General features: G+C 53.5%; 7 protein-coding genes across 7 annotated transcripts; 5 read left to right on the top strand and 2 right to left on the bottom strand.

Moving 5' to 3' along the window:
• Positions 1–205: 205 nt before the first annotated feature.
• PHACADRAFT_249390 (uncharacterized protein) lies at positions 206–623 on the top strand. Its single transcript, XM_007391654.1, has one exon. The coding sequence runs from the start codon at positions 282–284 to the stop codon at positions 603–605; it is 324 nt and encodes a 107-aa protein (XP_007391716.1). The 5' UTR covers positions 206–281; the 3' UTR covers positions 606–623.
• Positions 624–1,421: 798 nt separating this feature from the next.
• On the bottom strand, positions 1,422–6,479 carry PHACADRAFT_113410 (uncharacterized protein). Its single transcript, XM_007391653.1, has 20 exons — positions 6,455–6,479; positions 6,330–6,398; positions 6,140–6,269; positions 5,956–6,078; positions 5,770–5,908; positions 5,550–5,707; positions 5,410–5,498; positions 5,240–5,354; positions 4,596–5,182; positions 4,365–4,526; positions 4,176–4,302; positions 3,989–4,114; positions 3,807–3,936; positions 3,489–3,750; positions 3,325–3,430; positions 3,170–3,270; positions 3,082–3,118; positions 2,549–3,024; positions 2,270–2,496; positions 1,422–2,214 (listed from the first exon to the last, which is right to left on the bottom strand). Exons 1-20 carry the CDS (start codon positions 6,455–6,457, stop codon positions 2,208–2,210), a joined length of 3,174 nt encoding a protein of 1,057 aa, XP_007391715.1. The 5' UTR covers positions 6,458–6,479; the 3' UTR covers positions 1,422–2,207.
• Positions 6,480–7,426: 947 nt separating this feature from the next.
• PHACADRAFT_249387 (uncharacterized protein) lies at positions 7,427–11,423 on the top strand. Its single transcript, XM_007391652.1, has 3 exons — positions 7,427–8,929; positions 8,984–9,310; positions 9,368–11,423. The coding sequence occupies exons 1-3, from the start codon at positions 7,926–7,928 to the stop codon at positions 10,368–10,370; spliced, it is 2,334 nt and encodes a 777-aa protein (XP_007391714.1). The 5' UTR covers positions 7,427–7,925; the 3' UTR covers positions 10,371–11,423.
• Positions 11,424–12,569: 1,146 nt separating this feature from the next.
• Positions 12,570–13,654, top strand: PHACADRAFT_249386 (uncharacterized protein). Its single transcript, XM_007391651.1, has one exon. The coding sequence runs from the start codon at positions 12,675–12,677 to the stop codon at positions 13,263–13,265; it is 591 nt and encodes a 196-aa protein (XP_007391713.1). The 5' UTR covers positions 12,570–12,674; the 3' UTR covers positions 13,266–13,654.
• Positions 13,655–13,875: 221 nt separating this feature from the next.
• On the bottom strand, positions 13,876–17,819 carry PHACADRAFT_249384 (uncharacterized protein). The gene is made up of 14 exons (XM_007391650.1): positions 17,728–17,819; positions 17,652–17,671; positions 17,533–17,598; positions 17,391–17,473; positions 17,188–17,334; positions 17,032–17,138; positions 16,886–16,976; positions 16,603–16,833; positions 15,810–16,545; positions 15,496–15,761; positions 15,116–15,448; positions 14,602–15,060; positions 14,277–14,543; positions 13,876–14,212 (listed from the first exon to the last, which is right to left on the bottom strand). The coding sequence occupies exons 1-14, from the start codon at positions 17,775–17,777 to the stop codon at positions 14,057–14,059; spliced, it is 3,012 nt and encodes a 1,003-aa protein (XP_007391712.1). The 5' UTR covers positions 17,778–17,819; the 3' UTR covers positions 13,876–14,056.
• A 171-nt stretch (positions 17,820–17,990) lies between these two features.
• Positions 17,991–19,298, top strand: PHACADRAFT_86977 (uncharacterized protein; the record flags this gene model as incomplete). The annotated part of the gene is made up of 6 exons (XM_007391649.1): positions 17,991–18,108; positions 18,154–18,368; positions 18,418–18,494; positions 18,544–18,724; positions 18,789–18,880; positions 18,935–19,298. 6 exons carry the CDS (start codon positions 17,991–17,993, stop codon positions 19,296–19,298), a joined length of 1,047 nt encoding a protein of 348 aa, XP_007391711.1.
• A 39-nt stretch (positions 19,299–19,337) lies between these two features.
• PHACADRAFT_249382 (uncharacterized protein) lies at positions 19,338–19,967 on the top strand. The gene has a single exon (XM_007391648.1). The coding sequence runs from the start codon at positions 19,393–19,395 to the stop codon at positions 19,720–19,722; it is 330 nt and encodes a 109-aa protein (XP_007391710.1). The 5' UTR covers positions 19,338–19,392; the 3' UTR covers positions 19,723–19,967.
• The last annotated feature ends 182 nt before the right edge of the window (positions 19,968–20,149 follow it).

Raw genomic sequence — 20,149 nt, 5'->3', positions numbered from 1 at the left:
GCGCTTTGACAATGGCCTGGCGGACAATCGGCTCAGCTGCCGGGTTGCCGAGTCGCCGGGCCGCCGGATACCGGGAGGAAAAATATGGCATTTTCTTACTTATTTTTTCAGGCTGTTTTCGCATATTTTTTGTAACAAAAAAGTTCCAAATTTCTCTCGTGAAGCGCTCTCCGAAACTCAGACGCCCATAAATCGTGAGGAATGCTTTCTCAGCCTCCATTCGCTTCAAGCTCTCGGTATCCCTGGCGGGTTTTCCATTTCCTGCCAGTACGAGATTTACGATGTCAGAGGCTACAGTCACAGAAAAAAGGCCCACAAAGTCGTCTTCTAATGCTGCAAAACCTCGCAAACGTTTTGTGGGCAGCAAGTCCTCTGCTCCCTCAAAGTCGGGTGCTTCGCATGTAGTGGCCAACCAGATACCACAAGAGATTTTGCAGGATTCTCAGCTCAATGCTGCTATGAAGGCCCTTCCGTCGAATTATTCCTTCGAAATTCATAAAACAATCTACCACGTCCGAAAGAACAGCTCGAAGATGGTAGCCTTGCAGATGCCGGAGGGGTTGCAAATGTTTGCCTGCACCATTGCGGACATCATCGAACGGTGAGCAGGTTATTGACACCGGACCTTCTCTGCTGCTGGGTCCTGAATTAACAAAATCTATACAGGTTCACGGATGCACTTACAGTCATCATGGGAGATGTGACTTATGGTGCATGCTGTATTGATGACTACACTGCAGTCGCTTTGGGTTGTGACATGCTTGTACACTATGGACATAGCTGTCTTGGTGAGTATCCCACCTCCCTAGCCTGTAACTACTCAAAGGAGTCTAGTGCCCATGACCGAAACGACGATCAAGACCCTCTATGTCTTCGTCGAGATTGCAATTGACTCGAGTCACCTGGCTCAGACTATCCGTCTCAATTTTTCTACCCACAGAAGACGATTCCATGCACTGCTACTCGACGCGGAAGAGACGGACAGCCAAATCCCGGCAGGCAGGCCCATCGGTCCTGGCCAGCACCTCCAGATAGAAGGTGTAGATGAACCCTCTTCTGCAGAAAGCACAGAAGACCAGGACGCTGTTCTGAAAGCCGTATCATCACCATCAGAGCCAACTCGCCTCGCCCTCGTCTCTACTATCCAGTTCGTGGCAGCACTCGCAAGGCTCAAGGATGATCTCACTACGGAGTGGCTGGACCCGCACGCACAAGGCCCGATGGAAGGCTTGACTCATAGCGAGGGGCTGGGGCTCAAACGATCGAGATTATGGACCGGCAAGTACAACGCAACAATTCCTCGCTCGAAGCCACTGTCCCCGGGAGAGATCCTCGGGTGCACGGCTCCTCATCTAAGCGATGACGTTGACGCACTCATGTATGTTGTCTCATCTTGGCCTCCAACCTCTTCGCCTGACGTGATGACGTACAATCAGCTATCTCGGTGATGGACGTTTCCACCTAGAGTCTATCATGATTGCCAACCCCACAGTGCCTGCCTTCCGGTATGATCCCTATTCGAAGAAGCTCACCCGCGAACGATACAACCACAGCGAAATGCGGGCCGTCCGGCACGAGGCCGTGCAAGCTGCACGACGGAGCATCGACGCCTTCCCATCACTCGAAGATAACGAAGAAGTTGCTCGTCCCTTGAAGGAAGAGCACCCGCTTTGGGGCGTCGTCCTTGGCACGCTTGGCCGCCAGGGCAGCTTCAAGCAGCTACAAGCGATCACACACCAGCTCTCGTCCTCCCGCAAGCCCATCCCATACATGCCGATCCTGCTCTCTGAGCTCTCGCCCGCGAAGCTCGCGTTATTCAGCCCGCATATCTCGACGTTCGTGCAGACATCGTGTCCGCGGCTGTCAATAGATTGGGGGTATGCTTTTGACAAGCCCCTGCTCAGTCCCTATGAAACTGCTGTGGCAGTAGGCAAGGCGGTCGGCTGGATGGAAGAGTGCGATGACGGGAAGACGAAGGAGAGCATTTATCCAATGGATTTCTATGCAGCAGGCACACCTTGGGCAATTTCCAGACAAAGGGCCATGTATTGAATAGTCATAGCGTGTCTCGATCTAGTGATATATGCTCTGGCATGCATTGATCCCGTATCCTCTCCAATTATGCTATTAGCCCCGTAGTTCGAGAAGCAACACAATCCGGGCATTGCGTCATGCCCCCCACTCGGCAATCGGTTGATCGGCTCAGATTATACGCTGGAGGTTTAGGTCAGGTTACAGTATGAGAAGGGATTGCTCTGTATAGGCTCACCCGTAAGCATACTCGACTTCATCGACACCCGCACCAGCCTGGAATGGACCGGACGGCTCCTTCGGCATAGGCCCTAGCTCGGACTCGTCGTCATCTGCGTCAAGCTCGATCGCGCTACTGTCGTCGAGCTCGAAAGGCAGCACAGGGCGTAAGCCATTGCCTGAACTCGAGCGACGACCGCCATGCGGCGACTTGGCCAGGGCAGCCATAGTCTTCGGGCTCATGTGCTAGTAACACGAACATGTCAATGACGTGTCAGCACCTTTGCATGTCACATACCTCCCAATTATTCAAGTTCTCATCGGGAATGTCCTTGTCCTCACGGTCGCGAAGCTCCAGCCGCGCCTCGTCTCCAAGCTCGCCAATAGCCTCGATACTCTCACTGTCGCTGATACTATCCGATATGTCCGATGCCAGCTCGGGAAGGCGGCTCCAAGCGGACATCCCGCCGGAGTAGCCGCCTGGCGAGCCCTGCGAGTCTGACCAGCCAATGTCGGACAAGTACTCCTCATACTCCTCCTCGAATGCGATGTCCTCCGTGACGTACGGCAGAAATATCGTGGGGTCCGGTGCGTGGGCACGGAGTGGTGGGAAAACGTCCACGTCGGTCGTGTTTGGCGTCCCCACCGGCCGGATGATGCCGGACAGCTCGGGACCTGGGTGGAGACCCTCGAGGTGTTGCGAGAGACTCATCGAGCGGCGGTGTCCACCAGTGGAATGTTGCGGCGCAGCGGCGCCGTATCGCTTTGTGTTGTCTGGCGTGTACAGCCGTCAGTGCTAGATCAACAGTTACAGATGTGCGAAGCACGCACAGAACTTGACGAGGTGTCGCAAGGCTTGTTCCTGCGCCTGTGCAACTATTACCGATGTGTCCGGCGATTACTGGTGGACATTACTTACTTGTGAATCTGAGACATCATCAACTTCAATTCCAGTCAACCATTCGTCGCGGAGATCGGGACGGCAATTGAGATACACAGAGGTGATGACCTGCATGTTGGCTGCGCGGGATAGTCAAGGTATAGTTTCGGCGGCGATGTGCAAAATATACGCACACTGCCTCCACTTTCGCCCACAGAAAGGAACTTGACTTTTGATCAGCTTAAGTACATGCAGCTGCAGCATCGGATGCTGCACTTTCAAGATACGTTTGAGGACAGCCTATCATGTGAATCAGCGTTAACCGACACAGGTGTCAGCTTGAACGGAAATGGCTCACTGAGCTCTTGTACTGGACAAGCATTCGTATCCGGTGTGAGCGGTGCTTGGACAGCTTCTGCATAATCTTAGCGAAGTTGATCGTGGAGAAAAAGTTCCGCCAGGAAAAGTCAGTTAACAAATCGACCTCTTCTTCGCGTTTCTCGCCGCTGGGAAGCGTCGTCACTCTGGTAATAGTTTGTCTTGGCGCTTTGAGCATGTCATCTTCCGGCCGAGTCTGTTGCGGGTTGCTGGAGAAATGTAGCTGACAAAAGCGGAAGAAACTACAAACAGAGTTATCGTAAGCGAAAAGAAGCATGTATATGCCCCGAGTCCTTACTTGTTGTCTGATGCGTCGGCTTTCGACACCACGGTTGTAGCAACCTCTTGCAGCCCAAACATCTTCAAAATTAGTAACAGACAGTTGGTGTCCAAGAGGATCTGACCCAGGTGATGGAATTTCATCACATCTGTTTGGGATTAGGACATTGACGGATACCGAGAGACCACAATCGAACTCACGGGAGACCTTGAACCATTTCAGCGTGAGAAGCAAGATCGCGGAGACCGCCTTGGAAGTGATTTCTCGATGTCGCGTCACGTCGATGTCATCTAAACTTGGCGGAGGCGGCGGAGGGCCATCAAGAGCTGACCGGTCACCGCATGTCAGTCCTATTACACGACTAAGCGACGCTGACGGCCTGCTTACGTGACGAGACGCCTGGTGGAAAGCCGCCGTTAGGCTGCTGAGCGCTGCCCGCCGAAGCGGTCACTGTTGCCAGGAGTAACTTGAGTAAAACTAGGACCCAACCAGACAGCACGGGCAGTACTGCGCTCTGTGGAGGAATCCCGCGTTAAACGAGAAGAGCGTAGCCGTGGTACAAGTAGATGGACGTACGTATATTTGTTCCACACGTTTCAGGCGCATAAGATCCTCCTTCCTCTCTTTTGCCTTCCTCTTCTCCGCAGATGTCTCAGCCTTCGCCATAACTCCTTCGGCCGCCGCAATCATGGAGTCCAGATGGGCGATATCCGGCAAGGTTTCGGAGGCTTCGTCATCCTGTATGCCGACGCCGCAAAAGTTGTGTCAGTGCGCAGGCAGTAGAGCCCAGACTGCTTGGAGACGCACGCTAGGCGCCACCTTCGGCTCGAAGACTCTTTCGGTCCCGGGCATTCGTTGAAGTCCGCTTTCGGCCGTCATGCATTCTTCCCTAGTTCGCCACATCTGCCACAGCGCCAAGCTAACATACATGTGCTTGTGGTAGAGATTGTCCGCCTCATCGATGGCGTAAGGAACCAGTGAGTTACCTCGTCGACGCGCCCAGGTACTCCTCGAAAAGGGAAACAAGAACGGTCTTGCCTGGTCCGTCTGGAACTGCTGTTTCTTAGGTTTTGGCGACGGTGGAGGGGTTGGCGCAGGTGTCGCAGGCTGAGGGATCCTGTATCCGGAGCCGGCTTGGTTTGGATGATACGGCGGGCCATGCGGATGCCCAACGGGCAGCCCAGGATGGGAAGTTTCCGATTCGTCATGCTCATAATGGTGTCGAACGGGTATCGGAGAGTACGCTTCCGCAAGCTTCGACGTGCGCACAGGAGTTGGAGCTAGAACCTGGTCCAGGTCAGAATGCTGCTTGTGAGGAGCGAATGTCGGATATTTGACGGAGATCTCTTGGTGGAACGCCTCAATGTCTAGTGGAGATGCCTTTATTGGTATAGCTGCGGCGATGATTAGTCAATATCCTGGAAGACCGCAGAGTATGAATCACGTGCAACCTTCATCAGGGACGGGACCAAGTCCAGCTAGCTCCCGGGTAAGCTTCTTGACTCGGGCAAGCTCACGAATGCCCCCGCAGCAAGTGAGGATTGACTTCCATAAAACGAGTAGGAGCTTTGATAGTATTAGCGCGCCGCTATCGAGATCGGTGATGTCATGTGAGGCGTACCTTCTTCACGGGGTATCCTTTGGCGCTCTTATCTTTGAGACCAGCGACCACGTTGAAGAGGTACACAGGCAGAGGTGGTTCTAGACTCACTGCGACTCCAGTGAGCAGACGACCTCACTTCGGGAGCGGCAGATACCTACTCAATTCGTCCGCGAAATCGTCATGACCTTTGAAGACTTCCACCATGTGGTACAGCATGCCCAGATAGACAGAAAGTTCCGTCGTGACCTCTTCCATGAAGTCAGCTTTCTCTTGCACAGAGATGTTAAAATGCGCGGCGTCCTGGTCTGAGAGACTACTGAAGACAGAAGTAACGCCAGCTTCAGCAATTGTCGCCGTTTAGAAACAGTATGAAGATACCATAGAAGATCGTGCTTTGAACATGCTATCTTCATGGCCTCGACAATATCGCTGACACCATTGGCGGCCCGAACCGCTTTGCAGTTCTCGACAATCCAATGCAACTGATGTTCAGGCGACGATGTCTCCGCGAAAGTACCTAGTTAAGTGAGCAGTGCATTTACACGCCATGAATTGCACGCGCACCTTGAAGGACATATAACAGCCTCCGAGCGTTGGTAAATCTGAACTCGGCATCTCGATGTTCGAGACCTTCCAGTAAACGTTCCACGTGCGATTTCCTTTGGCTGAACGTGCTGTCTATCCACTCTGAAGTTAATGGGAGCGACATAGTTAGATTCGCAGAGATGGAAAAGCCGGCTAGACTCACTCCCCGGAAAAGACCCCTCCCATGCCCTAAGGTTCTCTGCTACCTGTGGCATTTCCACGTAAGAGTAGAACTCCTCGATCTCGTTCAACACGGTGTCTTCATCGTCGTAACGAAAGTCATAATACGATTGCTACTTTCTCGATCGGGTATTAGGATAACCTGCATTTGAATATGGACAGGCTAGACATGCCTTTGGCTTCGGGGCAGAGCCTACCATAGCCCTGAGCTGGCCAAGCGTAATCGAATCTAGGTTCACTTGCTAACCCGGAGCTCTTTCATGAGCCTTGAAAGAGATGGCAACAGCTGAGCTCGTACCATCTCTTGCTTGACCTTCGAACGTAGGCGAGGTTGTGGGGCGTAGATATGCGTTCGTGGCAGTCGCGTATCAGCACTACGTAATTTATACACACACTGTTACGTGAAATCGGCAACGATGCAGCGTACAGGGGAAAGAGCGAAAGAGAGGCTCATGAAAGTTGCGCGTCATGTCTCGCGCAGGGGCGTGTCCGCCGGCGCTTCTACCACAAACGCTGAATTTAGCGCCAGCATTGTGGCTTGACGCCAGAATTTCTGAAAGCTTTATAACTTTCAAGAATTCTAGAGTCAAAGCCTTTCTGGGTTGGATGTCTACCAATGTTCTCAAAGGAGAGAGCTCGCCGTGTCATATGTAGATTGTACGTGAGACGGTATATATGAGCATTTATGGCTGGCCGTGGGTCGATGCACTCCCAGTCTCCCACCGCCCCAGAGTTGGCCGCGAGAGGTTATACGGAGTATCTCACGGTAGTACACTCTTGCCGCTCCGTTATTTTAATAAACAAAAAAAACTGTACGCTCGCTCGCCGACTTGAGACATAGACACCTCCGTAAGTGCGAGACGACGGGTCTTGCGGTGCCTGGGGAAATGACCCCAAAACGCATGAGGCCGAAAATGGTAGGGGGTGCGCTGGTCCCCCAGGGGATGGTGATAAGCGTGCGGCATGAGCAGCCGCGTGTGCGTCGTTGAGTCTGCGCACTCCGCAGACCGTACGTCGAGTCATGTTGAATAAGACGATGAACAGATAGGGTCGATGGGGCCGATATGGCGTGTGCAACTCAGGTTGTTGCGGGAGCGGCACCGAGAGACCAGCCCGTGGGACCGGCAGACCAGGGGCCTCAGGGGTCCAAACGGCCGGGTCAAGTGGCCTGGAGACCGTTCGAGCGCTTGACGTAAGCATGTGCGCGAGGGGAAAAGAGACGGTTCAAAAATTCTGAGTCCTCCAGGCTTTCTCGCCAGTCACCACCTCGAAGGATCGACCCTCCCCTCGACAAGCCCGTCGAGTCGATCCCCTCGTTGCCTGTTCCCACCTTCTCCTCCTCGACGACGAAGACGACGACAGCGGCGACCCGACAGGAGAGGGCGTTCATTCTCCTCTAACTCCCCCCGACAACAGCGATTCTCTCTGCCCGGTCGGAGACGAACCTGCTCATCGGCCTCTTTGGTTCAACTGGGCCATCGTTCATCAAGGCCACCAAGAGCCCCGATCTCTGCCCCTCGCTTGAGTGATCGTTGTCGACAAAAGGCACGCCTTTGCTGTGCGTTCGCCACAGGACTCTGTCTATCCTGCCATTTTCGTCTCTGCCAGTCTCGGTTCCTGTTTGTATCACGACCTACTTTACGACCGGCTTTCCTATCCCACCGTCCCTCGACATCCTCGCAAGCGCAGTTCAGAGTCAGCGGCGGGCACAACCTCCCTCGTTAATTCTGCGCAACTCGCGACCGGCTTCTACAGCCTCTAATTCGCAGATGCCAGTTCCCGTTCCCGTTTACACAAAGCCGCCAGCGCATCCCGTCATCAAGAGCAATCGTGCTCAAGCAGGAGATCCCAATCTCGTGCGCTCTTCTGTCTTTCAATCTTTGACGAACTCGCTCCCGCTGCCCCCGCAGGGGCCTCCCCCGGCGTTCGCGTCGAGGGAAGAGTGGATCAGCTCTCTCCCCTCTTGGCGGAGAAACAAGCCACGCAGAATCTGGGAAGAAGACATTCGTGACTCGAGCAGGCAGGGTTTTCGCGAAGGGTTGGCTGTAGCGGGCAACGCTGCGGCCAGTAAAGGAGCGCCAGCGCAAGCAGGTATTCCGCCCGTCTCGACTCTGCTCGCCAGTACAGACAACATCAATCGCTCAACCGCTCAAGTTATGTACGAATCTCTCGATGAAAACGTGGATGACGCGATAAGTTCAGCCGACTCCGTGCTCGGATGGCACGGTGAAGATACTGCGCAGTACACTGACGATGGGGACATGAGCATGGAGCTAGTCTCCGACTCTGGTTCTATCGCGTGTACCACGGGCTCTTCTCGTAGAATGCACACCGATGAAGACCTGTACTTCGACAGCTCGTATCCCGCCAACTACGAGCGTGGCGCTTTCAGTCCCGTATACGAGGAGTCCTCTCCCGAGCGCGACGTGGGCTCCAGTCCTGTCGGCCCTAACACGCCTTTCGGCGACTACGTCGACCGCGCCGTGGCCTCTCAAGCTGTGCCCACTCACCACGTTTCCGCCGACCCCGCTCCACAGCCGCAGTACGCCTATACTGATGACTATTGTCACGCACAGTGTTACCAATGTCAGCACTTTGCCTCTGCGGAGCATGTCATTCAACAAGCACCTCCGGCTCCCGAGCCTGTTCAGACTCCGACAGCAAGTGCCACGTACAAGAAACTTGCCGAGCCGCTCGCGGACTGGGTCGCCAACTTCGTCTGGAAAGTGTGCACTACTGGTCTGAGCATGTCTCCGAAGTATGCCCAACCTGAGTGCGTGTGCGTTTACCCCGTCTGTTCGGAGATTGCTAATGCCCCGTCATCTAGCGCATACCCCACCAAGCGCTACTCCAGCCAACCTCCGAGCCATCTCGCCCGCTCGACGCACTCCATGTTGTTGTCTACGCTTCTGCAACCTTCGGCAGTCTTCCTGGCGATGTGGTACATTGTTCGCCTCCCTGTCTTCTTCGGCCCTGTCAACCTTGGGCCTGGCGATGTTCGGGAAATGCGCTTCCGTGCCGAATTGCTTGGCGAGCCGCACATGCCGCTCGATCGGGACGCTATCGAGTCCTTCGTCCCTTTCAGACTCGTCTTGCTCGGCTGTATGCTGGCAAATAAGTGGTTAGATGACCACACCTTCTCCAACAAGACCTGGTGCGCGATGTATTCTGGTTGTCCTGTGCAAGATCATATGCTGATATCGAGAAATAGGCACACGATTTCGAACGTCCCCGTTCGCTCGCTGAATAAGCTAGAGTCGCTCGCCTTGGACATCTTCGGGCACGACCTGTCCATACCTTCTCGGGAGTGGTCCCTGTGGCTGACGAAGATTCAGAGCTATCACGCGTCATTGTCGTCCCCAGCTTTTCCTCAGCCTATCTCCCGGCCGTCGTCTAGTCCCCATAACATCATACGCAAGGCGATCGAGGACCTGATGGACGCCACTGTTGCTGCTGAAGAGCATCTCGTGAATGGCACTCCTGAGCCGGTTTTCTTCAGTCTTGAAGGGCTAAGGAATGAAACCTCTGACTCGCGAGCCAGCGAGGAAGACCTCGATGTTCTTGAGATCGATCTGGATGAAGACGGTCCCCTTAGGGAGGAGTACCTCCCAAAGCGCCGCACCAGTGGCGCTGGTAGCTCTCGCCCTGCTCGTCTCCAGGAGAGGTCTTTGGACATCGACAAGAATCTGCCGCCTCCTGCGAAATGGAGCCCCGCTGCGGATGAGCCCATCTTCCGATACAATGCTCGTCCTCAGCAATACGTGGCACCGCAGCCGATCTCACAGGGCCATCTCATCCCTGCGCCTGCTCCACCGCCGGCTCCTTTCCACCAGGCTCTGGACATGAGCCGTAGGATCTGGCCTGTGGACGAGCAGATCGCGAGGCAGCCATACGCGGCACCGCCTCCGCCTCTGCCCGTGTTTACTGCGCCGCATGCTGCGTACCCTGCTTACGACTACAGGTACGCTCAGCCAGTCCCGCCGCCCCCGCATTCTCGCGCGCAGTCTCTGTCCTTCAACAACGTTACCGGACAGCCGCAGGGACATTACCGCTCCTACTCTCAGGTCCGCTACGACAACGACATGGCATACCCTCAATCGCGTCACCCCGTACCCCCGGCTCGATGGCCTGCGCCGTTTAGTCGGGCCGTCTTCCCGCCACTTCATGATTCCTATCTGTATGATTATCGCTCGCGGCCCTTGGTCAAGGTGTAGGATGAAGCACCTGCATTAGATTGCATTTCGAGAGGCATAGAAAGCCGCCTTGCGGCTCCTCCTGATGAGGAGGTTCGGTCGCATTTGTCCTTCCCTCTCACTTATCGTACTTCCGCAGCTACATAACCAATACCTCAAATTCTCCGACATGGATGCCCCCGGCGCTTGCGCGAGGCCCGTCCAATCTTCATTCTCTACATCATGCAGCTGCTCTAAATCCTCGCATCGGTTCCGTTTTCCGGGGTTTTCTCAAGTTTCGTCTCGTCGCCTCTTATCCATCCATCGACACGGTCTCATTTTTCCGTATCCATTCTGGGCATCCCCGTTATCCACGACATATCCATCCTGTCTTCGGGATCGCCAGCACGAGAATTTGCCGCTTTTGCAGCGACACGCATCGTATCTATTGCTTAGTGCATCGACATCGCCGCCATCCGTTATTCACTCCTCTGGAGGCACAAGCAGGATCTACCACAGAACCGATCTTCCTCAAGGCAGTCGTACAAGATATCTGCCCATTACTGCTGGGTTGACAGCACGCTCTCCGTCGCATGACTAGCTACGCATGTGCGCGTACACTGGGCCCGTCGATATCATATCCGCTTCTTCCGTTGCTAGGAGATTTTCGCTGTGTACAGATTTCCGTGCCTTACCTTTGGGACGCTTTTCAAGCTACACTAATGTCGTTCACGCCTTCAGCTTCGCTGTTCAAGATTCCCTTCACTGGTAGTCCACGTTTTCGTCCCCTTTCCGTCTGTTCGTTGTATTTTTTCTTACATCGCCTCATCCTCGACAAAGACAAAACCACAAAAACAACGGAAAAAGGTCACGAAAACCCCACACTACAGTTTTCATGTTTCCTTTCGCTCTTACCGTTTCTGAATGTTTTTGGTTGTATCGTCTATCCAGTCCCCTCCCACATCCACACGTACCCGCCTGTCCCTGGCATATCCCTTTATTCCGCCTTGCTTCCTGAGAAGCTCCTATGATCCCCTTTCTTCACGTAGTTATCCTGCACTTTGTCCCCGTTGTAGATAGCTATGTGAATCGATTGTCTGCATGATTGTCGTGGTGCACCTGCGCCATCGCTGTCACTAGTACCAACGCGCGAACATATACCCCCGCGCGGGCTGGATCGGATCCTGTGTCGTGGGTGGTCGTGCATCAGTGAGCGTTATCGATCAGGCAATATGGCTGTAGCGTTGAGAACGCATGCTATGAGCACGGGACGGTTCAATGTCGGCCAGCGCCGCGCAAATGCGTGCAACACGGGCCAACCATCTTGCACCCTGCAGGTACGAGGACAGATAACGGCATGCTTCGCGCATAAAAGGGAGCGTGGAAAACAGGCTAGGACTGTGATGGGGAGCCTATGATCTATTCATAATTTATAAGGACGGAAGCAACCAACCAGAGCATAAATGTGTGTGACTGGCATATAGCCAGCTCCACTAGCACCTTCCTCCCCTTTTTCCCTGATCAAAACCACCATGCTCCTGTCCGGTGAACAGCTAGATGTCGCGACCGTCTACGATAACTATAAGGCTATGTACAAAGAGCACGCCGCCACCAGCAGCGCCAGCGCCAGTGCTAACATCAGCACCAGCACCGTGAACAGCGCCCTCAAGGCAAGCCAAAATGCTGAAGGTCCGGTCAAGTCGAAAAGGCCCAACAGGCTCCCCGAAAACGCTCTGAGCATCATGCGAGGTTCGCAATCTACCTATCTATTTCTCTGCAGAGGTTAATCATGATGGGGAACGCACAGACTACTACTACATGAAGAACGCTTGGCCGAACATGGACGAAAAGCGCGAACTATTGAGACGCATACACGAGATACCTGGCACAGATTGGTATACGGTACAGAGTGTCAACAGCTGGTTCAACGGCCGTCGAGTAGCGGACAAAATGACCAAGAAAAGAGACATTACCGCGTCCATTCGTGCGTGTCTTCGCGCGCTGTTTGACGCGTTCTGGCTCACAGAGCACGCTGTACAGTATGGCCTAGTCTTGACAATGGGAAAATCCAAAAGCTGCGTATTCTACACGAGCAACGACCTCCAAATGTTCCTCTTTCGAAACTCGTCGGAACGTGGGCACGGGCTCTGGGTGCGGAAGCGGAGCATGTTCAGGCCTGGGTGGACTATCATGACCCGTCCGATGAGGTATGTCCAACGAGGGCTTCCATGACAACGATTTTTCTCAATATATGCATGATAGGCGTCGCATCTTGTCGACCGGAAGCATACACCGCATTTACCGACGCCAGAAGCGACAGCGTCGCCAGAACCCAATCATCTGCATATGTCACGGAGTCCAACCGCAACTACACAACCGCCGCCGATCCTTCCTCCGTTTAGCACGACATCACCCATAGTCAAGCAGCAACAACTTAGCCCGGTCCAGCCGTATTTTGTTCCCCCATATATCCAGAGTTCAGTAGAGCCTCAGTCTCCAGTCACGTCTCAAGCGCTCTTTGTACCATTCCGCCCGCAGCTCCATGTACATGCAAGCCAACTACCGACACCCCCGGCATATTCGTCACCAACACACACGTCTGCTCAGCCAGGGCCGGACGTGAAAGTTGCGGTCTCCGATATTTCGCCTCTGCCACCAATATCAGCATCACAGCCAATGCCTCTGCCAAGAACCAACATGCTCAAGGACCTAGCAGTCACATTGAATGATGCCAAGTCAAGTTTGCCACAAGAGGTGACACTCACATCGCTCGAGGACATAGACAGGGCTTTTGAGCCTTATGAGAAGATGATGCGGGACCTGCTGTCTAAGGCACGCAGTGGGCTATTCGCACCAGTTGGCCTGGACCCTGCAATTGTCACATCTGTCAGTGACGACGACGACACCAGCGACGACAATATGGACATCTCACAATAAATGGCGAGCACTAATATATGCTCACTCTGTATGCCCGTGCTTATCGTAGTTTCCAGCCGCGATCCGCACGGCTGCCATCACGAAGCTCATGACACCTCCTACGCACCATACGCTTTCTGCCCGCTCATATTCAGCGGTGATTAACCCTTCATATGTATGTATCCACGCTCATTTTCTTGACCATGCTATCGACGTCTTTATTCTCTCGATGTCAATTTTCGCTGCTTTCTTGTTGCATAGCCCTTCGCATGCAGGGTCCCTAGTATTTCCATAGACAGGCATCTCCAAGAACAGGAAGCGTACTCAACATATCATAATCCATGTTGTTTTTATACTCAAAGTAATCAATAGTAAGCTCATAATGAGAAGTATGAGGGGTCTGTTGCAGGAAGCAGGGTCATGTGAGAAAGAAGCTGCCTCGAGGCCTCATTTCCGCGGGCCGTTCCTGGCTGGTATCATCGAGAAGAGTAGAGAAGCTTTGGTTTTCCGTGCAGACACTTACATGGAACAAAGCATGCAGTAGCCCTCTTGCAGGGCTATGTATGGACCAATAGTGTTTTGACCGGCTGCATGACCACAAGTCACTCGCACACTAAGGTTCGGTTCCCAGCAATGTGTTCTTCTGCCGACGGCTTTACAATGGACGAAATTAAGGATCATACAGTCCACATTCACAGTCGATGCGATCCAGAGCACGAAAAACGGCTTTGATATATCTAATAGCTACATATTTCTATCTTCACACGTTGCGGCTTCTCGCTTTCTTGTCTTCTGTTTTCGGCACGTCCGTCTTAGAGCCTGACGACGATGAACGGCACCTCGACATCCTCGCCTTCCTCATCCATGACCATGACCTCGACAATGAGGTGCTTCACATGTGGCAGGATCGGCTTCTTGCTGACCGTCTCGACGAGCTTGCTGAACTTGAGCGGCAGGCGCTCCTCGCTCTGCAGAAATAGCCAGTGTAAGTCAGCCCCGCCGCTACCCGGCCCAACAAATGCGGTTCCGCACCTTCTTCTTGCCGACAAACGAGCTCCAGAGCATGCTGACGCCCTGGCTGACCATCGACACCTCGAGGTTGTGCTGCTTCTTAAACCACTCGGTGATCTCCCTCAGCGTCGGGTCGTTCTCGAACGTGAAGCGGTCCCAGAGCGTCCACTCAGTGCTACCATACTTGTTTTTCTTGGCCGCAATAGGTTCTGAGAAGCCGAAGAAGGGTAGCGCGAGGTTGACGAAGCCGTTCTTATACTGCTCGAGCTTGTTCTTGCCGTCGATAATCTGGGATAACGTACATTGAGCATATCATGTGAGGTTCGTCAAGACGCGCAACACGCACCTTGTACAGCTCCAAGCAGACCAAACCGACGACAAGCGAGGTAGTGGTGGCGATAGCGGGGATGATCTTGCCTGCAATCTGTTTGGTCGAGTGCCTGTCGGCGGGGTTGATGCTGTAGTTCATAGCACGCAAGTTGGACGCAGCGGTGATGAAGTCAATGTGGTGGTTGGTGTCGTCGTCTTTCTCGAACTCAACGGGGTTCAAGCGGTAGCCGACCAGTGACGAAGGCGCGGGCAGCTGCTTCAAGAGCTCAGGGGCGTCCGGACCGTCTGCAGACGCTTCGCTCTGCACAGGCTCGTTCTCGTTGACCTGAACTTTCACGCCGCTCTTTGGAGTGAATTCGGGCACGATCACGCTGTCTGCAATCTTCTTGAAAACGACAGGGTCCGTCTCGCCGCGCAAGCCGTAGTTGTAGGCGTGGAGGTTGGCAGCAGCAATGACGTACGCCAGGTGAGTAGGCTAAACGCCTAGATGTCAGATGTACGTTCAGCTCTGGAGGAAATTTAAAGCTTACGTCGCTCGAGTTGAAGGTCAAAGGATCGGGCGCACGCTTAGGACCGCTCCAGAAGGGCTGGCCAGTGCTGGTGACGGCATCTTTCGGCAGACTGAAGAGCAGCTGCCTGATGGCGTTGCTGTACTTCTCCTCAAACTGCAGACGAGCCCAGACGATGCACTCCTCGAAGGTCAACGGCTTGTTGCTAACAAGGTATTCGACAAGCTGCTCGACCTGCTCCTTTTGCTGACCAGAGTACTTCAGGTTGTTCTCGAGGAAATTCGGCTCTGAGAGATACGAGTTGACGGACTGTGCAGGCTTGACGAATAAGCTATCGAACTCCTGCCGCGCCCACTGCAAAGAGTTAGATAATTACTTTAACCGTGCTACATCACTCTCACCTCAATCGTGTGGTGGATGGCATTAGGAAAGTTCTTGACTGTGCACGAAGGCGTCTCCTTCTCTGGTGGATCTTGTGACGAAGAGTACGATTCCGTGAGGTGCGGAATGATGACCTGAGTGTTACCCTTGGTGCCGAGGGTACCTGACTCGAGCAAAGGCTTCTCGTAGAAGACACAGCGCTGGTCCATGTACAGACGCGCTTTCACGTTGTCGAGAGCGTTGGTAACGCCATCGATGCTGGCGAAGAACTCTTCGTTGTAAACGTCTACGGGAGTTTAGAACGCGAACTACGCCTGGAATAACGTCGACGTACTCTCAGTGTCAGGACCTACGGGCTCCTGCTTGGCGACGATCTTGCCCCTAAGGTCAGGGTTCATGTCCGCCACAGCAGCCGCGGCGACTTCCGACTTGAACTTGCCGAGATCCTTGGCGCGGAACAAGAACTGACGGTTAAGGTTACTCTTTTCGATGGTGTCCAAGTCGGTAACAGTGATTTGACCCTTCGGGCCGGTTGCAAGACCCGTCATACTCCAGTTCTTGAGCAGCTCGCAGCCAAGAGCACCAGCGCCGACCAAAAATTGACGGTGGTTAGCAATCTTTTCCTGGAATTTCCTGCCGAATACTACAATCTGGCCGTCGTACCGGCTGCCAACAGGCTGACAATCTTCCTCGGTTGGCAGCTCGTTAGGCAGAGACTCGAGTGAATCGAAGTACAGGTGCTGGAGCATGGGATGGAACTTAGCAGAGCAAGCCTTGAGGACTTCCTGAGCGATGAAACCACCAATAACAGCGTTAACCGGCGACAGATCGCCAGTAGCTTGGAACGCAAGTTCGGTGAGAATTTTCTCGTCAGCATCAGCATCGATCTTCTTCGTCAATGCAACAAACTTGGCGGCGTCCTCGGAGTTGCGGGGACGAGGGAAGCGTTGCTCTTTAGCCCTGAATTCCGAGAGGGCCTGGAAACCTGCATGGAGCGTTGATGGACGGTCGAACTTAGCGAAGTCGGTGATGAAGAACTCCGGATTCTTCAAGGATTCGCGCAACGATTTCTGCATTTGTCCTAAATATTAACCTTGTTTTGAGTAAGCCAGGAAGCGGGAACGTACGAATTCAAGAATCTTGGGCATCTTGACTTGCGTGAAGATGCCTCCCAGCTTGTACCCGCCGAAGTTTGAGGTGTCGCCAATGGAGAAAGTATACGGCCCTTTTACAGAGACCTTGCGGGGCTCGCATCCATTGAGCTCGGTCATGCCCTGCACCTCAGAGAATGTGACGAAGTCACCATCCTCGAGGCCATGTCGGGTCTCGTCCAAGCAAGTAACAAGACCATCTTTGTCCTGCCAATCTTTCAGTACTCCTTGAAACCATGTAGTACTTGGAAAAGCACACCTTCTCGACAGACACGATCATACCACTCAGTGGCTGCTCGCCGGTAGGATCGACGCAAGTGAACTTGGGCCCAAAATCGTTGAAGGCTGAGCTATAATTGGACACACCTTTCAATACAGTGGCACGCTGAAAAATGTTCCACGTACCCGAAGAGTCCACGAGTCTCGGCGGCGATGAAAAGAACGCCATTTGTGTGTGTCCAGTCGTTAATCTCTAATTGCTTGCTCAGAGAAGCGTTGGTGAGGACAACAGCCTACAGACAAATTAGTAGCTTATTCAGAATGTAAAGGATGACGACGGACCTGGAAACCCTTGATCATCTCGACCGTAATCTCCTGCCCTCTCTCTCCACCCAAGTTCCGTACGGGGACATATGCGTTGAGTTCAGCAAGACGAGGGACTGCGATCTCCGCACGAGGCTTGCCGATATCCTCTTTGCGCAGGAAGTACTAGATGGAAGTGAGTGACGTCCCGCAGTATAACAGGTTAGGCGGTGCATGCTTACCTGTGAGCTGAGATCTTGGATCTCTACAGGCTCTGGGTCGTAGACAGTGACAGACTTCACGCCAGCAAGAACCAAATTCTTGGCTAGTATGCGTAATGAAATCAACGATGAGGTCGCAGACGCGTAGAGTAATGTGCCTCACCGATCTCCACACCAAGACCTCTGAGGCCTACGATGAGTACATTCGAAGCGGCCATGCGCTTCATTGCTGTTACACACCATGAGATCGCCGCCTCCCAGACTTATAAGCGGTATCAATACCTTCGTGACCTAGGACATAGCTAGGGGCAATCGTTAACATCTGTCTCAAGTGCAGCGCACGCGTCGCGCTACTCACAGTTGACGGGAGTAGAGGCCCTCGTCGATGGCAGTCTCATCGACATCCATCGCGGAGGGGAGATTCGTCGTTTCAGCCATTGGCAGTCGTAAAGGATATCAGTGAAGAGCAGAGAGGATGGTAGTGGAAGAGAGCTGAGTTTATGCAGAGCCGCCCGTGTACTTGACTTGAGTAATCGCGTCGGGGCGCTGCTTCGGGCCTCCACAGTCGGGCGACTCTGCTCTCGCTTTGACTAAGCCTGCGCTCAAATCCTCTCCACAGCTATGAAATACGTCGCGCTGCTGAGCGGCGGGAAGGACAGCTGCTACAATCTCTTGCACTGCTACAAGAATAGTCATGAGCTTGTAGCCGCTGCCTCTCTGCGTCCCGAGCCAGGAAGAGGTCCGACATCTCCCCTTCAGCGATAGATACATGCCAACTATTGAGACCTAGATGAAATTGACTCTTACATGTACCAAACAGTCGGTCAGGATGCGATAGAATACGTCGCAGAAGCTCTCGATGTCCCGCTTTACCGAAGAGTAATATCCGGCTCGGCCGTGGACATGACCTCGGAATATGGGTCCAGGAACGCAAGAAAGAATGGAGCATTAGAAGGTGATGAAACCGAAGACCTTTACATCCTTTTGTCTACTGTTAAAGTGCGACATTCCTCGCTCCGCACTGGAACATCGTTGAAATGTTTCATAGGAGGCACACCCAGACATACAGGGAGTATCCGTCGGGGCTATTTTGTCCAACTACCAGCGCGTTCGCGTTGAACATGTGTGAGCATGGTAATATTTCCCTTTCCGTGGCCCTTCTGATCCCCTGCAGGTGCCGCCGTCTAGCTTTGACCCCGCTTTGCTACCTATGGCAGCGCGACCAGGCAGAGCTTCTCAACGAGATGATAGAAGCGGGCCTCGAAGCCGTTATTATCAAGGTTGCGGGGATTGGTTTGACTGCGGACCATCTGGGCAAGACTCTTTCCCAGATGTCGGCAACATTGCTCAAACTAGTAAGCCCATACTGCAGCGATCTCGTATATGGAGGTCATCCAATAGTTTGGTGTGACTTCACAGAACTCCTTGTACGGCTCTCATATCTGCGGAGAAGGAGGAGAATATGAGACTCTTACGCTCGATTGCCCCCTTTTCAGGCACAAGATTCGCTTGTAAGCAAATCTCCAACTTATTCAACATCTGGCCAGACACGACTCATAGTTCAGAGTTGATACGGAGACTGTGGTCCATTCAGACAGTGACTTTGCTACAGTAGCGTACCTTCGAATTAGGAGCGCTACTCTCGAGGAGAAAGAAGAGACGACGGTGAGACCGGTCGTCCCGCCGCTGCTGGAGGAAAATGGCGACGCCCTCCGCGAGGACATTGGGCAGTCTTTGTGCTCACAACAACAGGTTGCAGAATTCTTACCATACGATCAGGCGGCCGCAGTTCTGTACTATCCAGGAACTAGAGGCAAGCAGGTTGGCTCATGGGTCGTTGTCCCGAACGTACACGGCGATTTAGGGCGTGAACCATCCGTACCGGTTGAAGACGAAGTTAGACAATGCTTCCAGATAATTGAAGGTTAATGTCACATAGCATGTCCTTATTTCCGCCGGACTAACTTGCATCCGCACAGAGCAGCTAAAGAACCACCGCCTTGACTTCTCGCATGTCGCCAACATGAACGTCTTTCTGTCCTCGATGGACCTCTTTTCCCGCGTCAACACGGTCTATGGCACCTTTTTCGGTAGCAGCCCGCCCGCCCGTGCCTGCGTTGCTGCGAATCTCGTTGAACCCCTCCGTGTACAGATCGAATGTGTGGCGTACGCGGAGAGAAACCTTTCCGAGCGACAGGCGCTGCATGTACAGGGCCTTAGCTATTGGGCGCCCGCGAACATTGGGCCATACTCTCAAGCTGTCATTGTGCGTCCATCCACAATCAAACACAGAGGGGCCTTAAAGATGTACTGCAGATTCGGGACCAGCGTGTCTTCGTCTCAGGCCAGATAGGTCTTATACCCAGTACCCTAACCCTCCCGTCCCCTCAGTCGTTGGCGACGGAGACAGCTCTGGCGTGTCAACACGTCGATCGCGTTGTGAAAGCTCTACAAAGCAACTCAGGAGGCGGCTGGGAGGGACACATACAGCTTGCTCTGTACTGGATGCTCAACTTTGGCGATCTTCCGCACGTGAAAAATGCCATCAGGGACTTGGTACGTGTTATCGCCTTACCTTGTAGCTCACTTGCCTTGAGCCTTGACGCATCTTTCAGGATCCAGGAGCTGCAGTTCTGTTCCTCGGGGTTCCCGCTCTTCCTAAGAACGCCCTTATCGAGAAACAGGTCGTCATCCACACGGGTCGCTTCATAGGTACAGAAGACGACGAGAACGAGATCTCGTCGCAAGCGCCGACTCAGGTGACTGGTATGTCTCCAATA

This window comes from Phanerochaete carnosa, assembly GCF_000300595.1.
Source record: "Phanerochaete carnosa HHB-10118-sp unplaced genomic scaffold PHACAscaffold_2, whole genome shotgun sequence".
NCBI lineage: Eukaryota > Fungi > Basidiomycota > Agaricomycetes > Polyporales > Phanerochaetaceae > Phanerochaete > Phanerochaete carnosa.
The sequence above is the reverse complement of the archived record's forward strand: the minus strand, read 5'-3'. Positions and strand labels throughout refer to the sequence as shown.